This window comes from Penaeus chinensis, chromosome 16, assembly GCF_019202785.1.
Source record: "Penaeus chinensis breed Huanghai No. 1 chromosome 16, ASM1920278v2, whole genome shotgun sequence".
Classification (NCBI taxonomy): Eukaryota; Metazoa; Arthropoda; class Malacostraca; order Decapoda; family Penaeidae; genus Penaeus; species Penaeus chinensis.
Genome location: NC_061834.1, coordinates 23,386,671 through 23,395,850, shown reverse-complemented (window position 1 = coordinate 23,395,850; position 9,180 = coordinate 23,386,671). Strand labels below are relative to the sequence as shown.

At 36.2% G+C, this 9,180-nt stretch overlaps 1 protein-coding gene across 2 annotated transcripts; it reads right to left on the bottom strand.

The window, feature by feature from the left end:
* Window positions 1-138: 138 nt before the first annotated feature.
* LOC125033409 lies at window positions 139-8,607 on the bottom strand. 2 transcript variants are annotated; one of them, XM_047624888.1, is made up of 6 exons: window positions 8,521-8,600; window positions 7,829-7,904; window positions 5,955-6,201; window positions 5,585-5,711; window positions 4,889-5,053; window positions 139-4,373 (listed from the first exon to the last, which is right to left on the bottom strand). In XM_047624888.1, exons 3-6 carry the CDS (start codon window positions 6,126-6,128, stop codon window positions 2,158-2,160), a joined length of 2,682 nt encoding a protein of 893 aa, XP_047480844.1. In that variant the 5' UTR covers window positions 6,129-6,201; window positions 7,829-7,904; window positions 8,521-8,600; the 3' UTR covers window positions 139-2,157. The 2 variants fall into 2 exon arrangements, with proteins under 2 accessions (XP_047480844.1, XP_047480843.1); XM_047624887.1 differs by lacking the exon at window positions 7,829-7,904 and having other exon boundaries at window positions 8,521-8,607.
* Window positions 8,608-9,180: the final 573 nt, after the last annotated feature.

Sequence of the window (9,180 nt, the reverse complement as noted above, 5' to 3'; positions counted from 1 at the left end):
CTAATGGTATCAATGGATAAACACAGCATCAGTAAACTAGTAAATCACTTACATCACTAATGTTATTTCTACACTGCATCATTTTCTTGAAATACCAATAAAGTTACCCTCCGTAAACTAGTTAGTAATGCACTAGTATATATATTGTAAAAGTTTTATTTCACTATCAATCAAAATCTCATGATTATAGGAAGATTGTATCAAAGGTAGATAATTGAAAACGTACTTTCTGATACTGACACAGTTGAAATGTTTTAACAAGAGATTTTGGAAACATGTACATGTTAAATCTGATTAGTATTATACAGAAGAAAACAATATCTTCCTAAGACATTCACATTGCATTAATGGTACAATCACATGCATCAATCTTTGTATGTATTAATTTTCACATATAACTTTCACTGTCCTCCTATTATAGTGCCCTAATACCCTGTTGTTGTGCGCTTTTACCCAGATCTTGTATCTAGATATATATCTTGTAAGCTTGCAAACATATTACTACTTAATTATCAGATACACTACCAAATGTATTCTTTTCTTCTTTATACTGCTCATGAATGTGCATAGAAAATAAAATGCTTGATCCATTCCAATTTCATTATGCATAGTGAAATACAGACATAAGATATATAACTCTAAGCAAGATATCTACAAACATATGACACTCAGAATACAGTAACACCTGTATGAAGTATTAATGATTAATCCCTGTTTTATTACCAGATATGCACTACTCGGAAGAATATGACGCCAAAACTGCCTGCATCTTACCTCACCTTACTGTCTGTTCTCATATCTAGAAATGTGTCATTGCTGATAAACGCAGACAGTGAACACAAACAAATCAATTGTTCTTTTTCAGAACTGACATTTGTAATAAGCATTTAGAAAAATAATAGTATATCATAATCATTTTTTAAAATCAAATTCTTTTTTTTTTTTTAACCCAATAACTGAGCAATTAAGTTTTCTGTGAGAGTGAGAGAAAAAGAGGGGAAAAATTGCTTGTGATATGAAAGAGCACAAGAAAAAGTAAAGTAAGTATAGGAAAAACCAACATGAGTTTGCATGGGTGACAGGAACAGATCATAATGCAGATATGGGAGCACCAGATTAATTATTTAATTAATCAAAATGAAAAAGAGAATGAAAGAATGAAAGCATGTCACAGATATGTACTCTCCATCAAATGTTTGCCAGTTACTGGGTTGTGAAATATCATCCTCAAATACAGTCTTTGACTTTCAGTGTTTGGGCCATAAAACATATGTAGATACCATAAACTATTTTATTACATGAAAGCATCTGGAAGCTTTTTTTCGTTCACTTGCTACACTCAACATGAAATTCTCCCAATAAGTAAAATAGAAAAATTGCACATCAACCATTGCAATGGACTTTTGTTTCCCCAGTATCAAGCTGCATATGGCACCATTCCTTATAAATAAGAAAGCAGAACATTAGGAAAAATAATCTAAATACAAGTAAAAAAATATGTGCATAAACAGTATGATCACTGAATCAATATCTTCCCTGATTATCTGCATGTACAAAAAAAAAAAAGTTTCACAAATATACAGAATAAAAGACAAAAAGGGTTAATAAAGACTTTACATACTAAATGCATCGAGATCCTTGGCCAAATAATACATAAAAATTTAAAAAGTTACACACTGCTGTCAGATACTTATTTAACCCTCTGAAGTTATCATATAACTGTAACCTCCCTTTCTTCTCGGACATCAAACATGAAAAACAAGCAAAAGAAAAGAAAAGAAATACAAAAAAACATACTAGTCTAGTCCTTAATGTAAAACTAGACAAGAATGAATTCCCTGGACCTAGCATTGGAATGTCTTTCATTTTATTACCTAACTCTAATGACCTTACAGATGATGCAATTCAATAAAATTAAGAAAACATAAAGCCTTGTATCACTTTGTATCACCACAGTTGTTTAATAATCTCCATAGAAAGAATTGCTGCTTTGTGATTTTCCAAAACTTAATGTTCATCTAAAATGCTGTTTTATACTCTTCAGAACTGATATAATATGAAAATAAGGACTAGATTTACTAAATGGTTGATTAATCTAAAGATATTCACATCAATGCATTACAAAATAAAGATAAGACCTACATGAATCATCAGTTGCTAATCTATCAAGAGTGACTGACCAGCTTCCCCATTCTCTCTTACAGGTGGGTCGCTGGGAGTAAATACTGCACTCCCAGAAGGGGTAAGTTCAATGCTATCCTCTTCTTCATGCTGATTTGCCAGCTGGTATCCTGCTGGCACGCCTAGGGTTCGACTTCGCCTGGCAGTGTAAATCACACACATTGATAACAACAAACAGAAGAGAGATACAAAACTGACTGTTACAAGGATAAATGGATATACATGTGAATTGCCCACAACCTTTGTAAGGAGTGAGTGTGTAAGGGAATTTCCGAATGAAGCCAATATGATCATAAGAGCACACATACGGTGAGTCACTCTCATGTACTGCGCCATCCAAAGGAGGCTTGTTGGTAAGATAGGAGCCAGACCAAGGGCCATGAAAATAATGCCAGACCAGAGAAAATCATCCTTCCCATATGAACCAATGGCCAAGAAGACCGAGCCCATTGCTGCAAACAGAATAGATATTGTCAAGAGCTTTCCTGGTTTCAGTCTCAAACATCCAGAAACTAATATGCAGAGAAATCTCACCAAACACACTAGGCCCCAGAAGAGAGCCTGACCATCTATGCCAGTATTCTGAATAACATCGAGTCCTGTGCCAGTATCTGTTGTAGCTAAAAGGTGATGCACTGCCCCTTGCAATGCTTCACTCATAAACATGAACACTGAAAATATGACCATGAAGACAAGGACTCTACTTTTGTTGATTTCACCCATGCTTCCATCATCCTGCTTCGATCTTGGTTCCCGTGGATTGTGGCAAAGGATGACAACTGATATTAATGCATTGAGAATAATAAAAATCCCAATACATATATAGGCTAAGTGGACTTTGGTCACTCCATAATCTTTAAAACGCTTTGCCATATCATCCAAAAATTTATTATTTTCATCACTTCCAATACTATAGGTACCAGGCTTCTGGGAATGCATAACTGATGATATCCCGCTCTTATTTTGTTCATCCTCATAGGACTCCTCGCTGATTGGTTCATCACCTAAAGCCTCCTGTAGGCCCTGAGCCTCTGGTTCCTCTTCAGAATTATCATCCATATTTTCACCATCCACATTCTCTGGAGCTTCAATGTCTTCTTCCAAATTTTCCCTTAAATGGTCTTCATGATCTTCTTGCTCTGCTAGTTCCTTGGAGTAAGGTACAAGAGGTAAATCGGGATCCTCTGTTGTCTCTGGCATATGGGTTGTAACAACTGTGGTTGCTGGAGTTATGGTGGTGGTCGTTGTGGTTGTAGTAGTAGTTGTAGTACTAGTAGTAGCAGTTGTAGTAGTAGTAGAAGTGGTTGTGGAAGTGGCAGCAGCGGTAGTTGCAGAAGTGATCTCAACAGTTGTAGGTTTAGGCGTGCTTGTGGTACTTGGGAGGACAGTTGGCAATTTAACAGAAGAATCTTCTGTTTCAACTGTAGTCTCATTCACCTCAGGTTGGTTTTCAGTCTGCACAGCTTCCTCAACTTGCTCTGGTATCATTGTGATGTGCACCTCTGATGAAGTGGCATCATTATCACCAGAACCCTCTGTTGACTGTTCAGCTTCAACAGATGCTGCAGTTGGAACGGAAATTTCCAGAGTTTGATTTTTGGACGGCTCTTGTTGAGGTTTAGGTGGGTTTACTTTTGTTTTCCCTTGATCTCTGGAGGGTGGTCGCTTCCATTTTGTATCACTATCAGGATGCAGTGCATTCCCATCCGTAAAATTGGGTTTCTTCATTGGGGGTTTTGTAGATGCAGCTTTTGCACTAGTTGTTGTCTCTGGCAAGGTATAATCTGGTTCCACAGTCACTGATGTATCATTTTCATTCTCTAATGATGTCAAGAGATGATCAGATGTGCTATTAACTATTAATATGGTGTCTTCAGTTGTGCTCTTAGGTAGTGTTAAAAGTTTAATCTTTTCATTGGTAAGATTCCCCAAAGACTGTTCTTCACTATAGCTAGCATTATATACATCATCCTGCAAACTTCGGACAAACCTTGGAATATGTGGAGCCTCTGTCATAGCTGTGGTCTCCATTAGAGTCTGATTGCTTTGGATCTCAAAAGGATGCAAACCAACAAAGAATGGATGAATTGCAAGTGGTGCGATAAAAGCTCCAACTGCAAAACTGAAGTGTAGTGCTTGCAGGGAAGCACCACCAGCACGGCCCCACAAGTCTAGACAAAGGACATTTCCTCCTGTGGAAAGGAAGCAAAGATCAAATTAATGTTGGTTCCCTAACTGACAACTGGTAGATCAAAGTATTGCATGGGTGGAAAAAAAGCAAAGTGGAAAAAAATAAATAAATACAGAGCAGTGGGAAAAAAAGGAGGAAAGTGGAAAGAGTACATGACAAAAAATTACTCAGATATCATGAGCCTTAGGAAAAACTGAAATAATATGAATTAGGCTTTAATCTTAATCTGTAAAGCATCAAGATACATGATAAAAAGTTGTCAGAAAGTCGTATTTGTATCATGACAAAACTTGTTAACACAATGCAACAGCAAGTATTTGTTTACTGGTATCATACTGCATGGTGATAAATCTAAGACCCTTGAAAAAAAGATTGCCAGGTATGTATCACTTATTAATAAAAAAAAGGAAATACAAAGGGATGGGCAGTAATATGAATCTTTAAAAACAGGCAAAGATAAACCTATAAACAGTCCATTAGCTATACAAAGCATCCTAGAATTCTTGGCAAGCTCACCTGTGAACAAAAAGCCCAGTCCCATTCCCAAGGCAGCGGTTGTTGCAAATGTCCACCAGAGGGCTGTTGCGACGGTGAAGGGCATGACTGTGACGCACACGGCTACCCATACCAAGCTGACAAACATCAGGAACTGGCGATTGTATACTTCAAACAGCAATGAACCTGTTGGGATATTTGTGAAGGTTATCAAATCTAAAGGAAGGAGCAAATGTATGAAAGGCTATATCATGAACAATCAGAAATCCAAATAAAACTCACAGACAATCTTGAAAGAAGTAGCAAAATCTGTTTCATAGTTATTTATCAACTTAATCATTTACTAAAAGCAAGCAACAAACTTTGCAAGTAAACAACATAATTTTACACTTTTGACAAGGTAAGTGTGCAAGCAACACCTATCAACAAATAAATACATAACCAGATTAAAAACACGTAACTGATAAAGGTGCCTACCTCCCAGTAACAAACAAACAAACTCTCTCTCTTTCTCACACACACACACACAAACACACACACACACACACATACATACATAAACACACACACGCACGCACGCACACACGGACACACACACACACAAACGCACACAAACGCGCACACACACACACACACACACACACACACACACACACACACACACACACACACACACACACACACACACACACTTTTTCCAAGTAATATGTTACTCACCTAAGATTCCTCCAAAGAGCGTGCCAACAGAACGTGCTGTGAAGGTGTGGAATGCTGTGTCTACTGATATGCCCACTCCTAGTTCCAATTTTATCAGAGGACCTCCACTTACGGATACACATAGCCCCTGACAATGAAAGTGATTTTAAGAAAAATACTTAAGATTCCCTGTTGCATAAACAAGAAAAATAAAGCAAAAACATTATCATTACTTTCTGTTCTTTAAATATTTGTCACATCAGCATAAAAAGGGAAAATAACCTTACTTTTTCTTTATATCAACCAAAAGTCTAATCTCTTAAACTTTAAGACAGAATTTCCTCTAAGGAAGACAAATTATTTTAAAAATATGGAAAGAAACCCCACTTACCAAACCAATAAAGGCTATACAAAGGAAAACGGTCCTAATGAACAGCATGAAAGTAGGTAAGAACCCCACGGTGGATTGCTGTCTCGACCGTGGCATCTTCCCCCCGAGGAGGCCCGCTTGGTCAAAGACAATGTCCTCTTCGAAAGGATCATTATCTTCTGTGTGATCTGCCATAGAGATCCAGCGCTTAAACTGACGATAAATTGTGAAAGGGCCAGAGACTGCTGCTGTTAAGGTGGAATTCTACCTGAAATTGATGTTTGTCTTTGAAAGTGTTGTGGGGAAAAAAGCATAGAGGTTTACATGGCTAGTCAGAATGTAAAACAATGAAACTGGTGCCTTTTAGGACAACGCTTCTCATACTACATTTCGTAAAGGGCTGATTGGTCCTCAATGTATTCTCTAAGGGAGTTTATTAACAAAGTTTGCAAGAGAGGGTGTTCTATTAGCTTGCAAACATGTTTGTACTTGTTTTTTTATCATGTGACTCTTTTGCATCATGAAAAAGCCAGTGACTCTCAAATACCAAAAGGGCACACAATGGAATTGGAGAAGTCTATATACATACATACATAAATATATATATATATATATATATTTATAGATAGATAGATAGATAGATAAATAGATAGATAGATAATTTTTTTTTTTTTTTTAACTTTCTCTGTGAGTGTGTAAGTAACTCTGTGTATGTGTGTGTATGTGTGTGTATGTGTGTGTGTGTGTGTGTGTGTGTGTGTGTGTGTGTGTGTGTGTGTGTGTGTGTGTGTGTGTGTGTGTGTGTGTGTGTGTGTGTGTGTGTATGTGTGTGTGTGTGAGTGTGTGTCTGTAAGTAGAACAACGAAGGGAAGTGCAGGAAAACACACGAATATGCTGAATGCCTTTTCACATTTACTGCTTCAACAGGGCATGCCCTGATGAAGCAGTAAATGTGAAAAGGCCTTCGGCATACTCGTGTGTTTTCCTGCACTTCCCTTCGTTGTTCTACTTACAATTTGTTCAACATGAATTCCACACGTGTGTGTCTGTGTGTGATCATGTGCATGTGTCTCTTTGTGTGTGCATACATAAAGAGAAAAAAAAAAATATATATATATATACAGTAAAAGGAAACAAATGTGGAAATGATATATCAATGAATTCTATACACTATACACACAGCAGTCCCAATTACAGTTTTACATTGTTTTACTTTCTTAAAAATCACATAACTTTTTTAGAGTGAATCTAACACAATTTTAGAGATAAAAAAATCTTAGTATTCACTGATCTCCTGATTCAAATTACTGTATAGCTTGTCCTATGTACTAAAACTACAACCATAACATATGTTTTCATCTTAAGATCTATCTATTACCTATTGATCTATATATGCCAAGGTCTCACATCCCATATCAATATTCAAGGGTCTGAGGTTCAACTTTGCAAAATATAAGCTTGGAATCTGAGAAACTATACACAATTGTTAAAGACAACACACCAATCCTCACCCAGATCATGTGAAAATCTATCCTCAAAAAATGTAAATATATTTCCTTAATTTTTGCATACATAACATGATCTTCTTGGTTAGCCTTGACAGGGAGGAAGGCTAAGCATCATGACATGAAAGTTGTTACTTTTCTTATTTACAAGACTAGTCTTTTAATACACACTGCACAGAATATTCTTGGAAAACTGAGAGGAAAAATATATAAAAATTTTGGAATTACTTTCCAGAACATGAACAAAAAACTGTTCCTTTTAAAGAAACTAGGTCATTACCATCCAAGGTTGCATACTTTATGAGGAGGAGAAATAGCCTTTCTTTAACATTCCTATCTTTCCTTTTTGTATGAAATATTTCTAAATATTGTCAGAATTCATATGCTCACTTCATTTGTCTTCTTGCTGTGATTTATTCATATCATCTTCATGTGGTGTGAAGTTGTAAGGTATCATTTACTGGTTCTGTTTAAACAATAAAAAGTATCAATCATATTGAAATACACTTTTTCATATTCTACAGCTTAAATCAGTAGTAAATATGTCAACAGTTCACAAGACTATATATTTTAGCAAATTTCATCTCTAATTAATTAATGACAAAATGAAATATAATATCATTCTTTAACTGTATTGTTTTCTTGCTATTTTGGAACAGGTAATATTACGAAACATATCAATTAAATACAAATTTGATGATACAAAGTCATAAAGAACATTCGAACAGAAACTAGTGCCAGCATTTTCAGAGGAAAATATATAATAAACACAGGGATAAACAGAACGCAAAAAATAATCCAAATGTAACAGGAAACCAGTGCTGTTTCCCTATCCTTGCCGAGAGGTATAAATCACAGTACTTATTCACCAATATCACAGATGCAATTATCACGATACTCTTAATCTCCATGAATAAAAAAAAAGCCTCGGAATTAAAGGAACAGATAATGATAACGAACGATAATGATTATCGGTCGAACAGTTTCTTATTAGCTCGTTAATTCATTCTCAATCGTTATAATAATCCCCTTTCCTGACACCACATTAACTTAAAAGACGACCGGGAGAGAAGAAAACTAACTTGGAGACATAGAGAAGGTGATAAGACGTCGTGGAAATTCCTAAGATGACAACTAAGCCTTTCTTCTGTCACTGATAAGCGTCGTCTGCTTGATGGCGTTCGCGGAGGGGCAGACGCTCGGGCCGGGTCGGACTTTTAGGTAATCATATTTCAAAGGTCAGGGGATAAGAAGGCTTCATTTTCTCATGTGACGAAGGGATTATAGTCCTTTTATTAAATAATTAGTAGTTAAATTGATAGTTTGCTCACGATTTTCCATAAATCTTCAATCTTTCTGTAAATAATATCCTAAAAGCATCGCCGCCAATCCCGCCCTCAATCTCGACGTAACATCACGAGATCGAACCAAGGTAACGATCAAGGTATGACTTATGTATGACTTACGTATTAACATGTATTTTTCCCCCAAAGATGTTAGACAGGGAAGAAAAAAATACTCATGATTTTTGCCGATAAATAAATACGAGGGATAACTGGCTTCACTGACGGAAATCTTTCTGAATAAACTTATACCTCAACTTTAGTTATATTATCCGACTTAGCAACAAGCTTCAGTCACTGGGAATAACCGAGCCTCAATTCTCTTAATAATCTCTCTCTTAATGAGCTCTGATCTTTTTTTTTCAAATCATCTTCATTACTAGATGATTCTAACTTGTA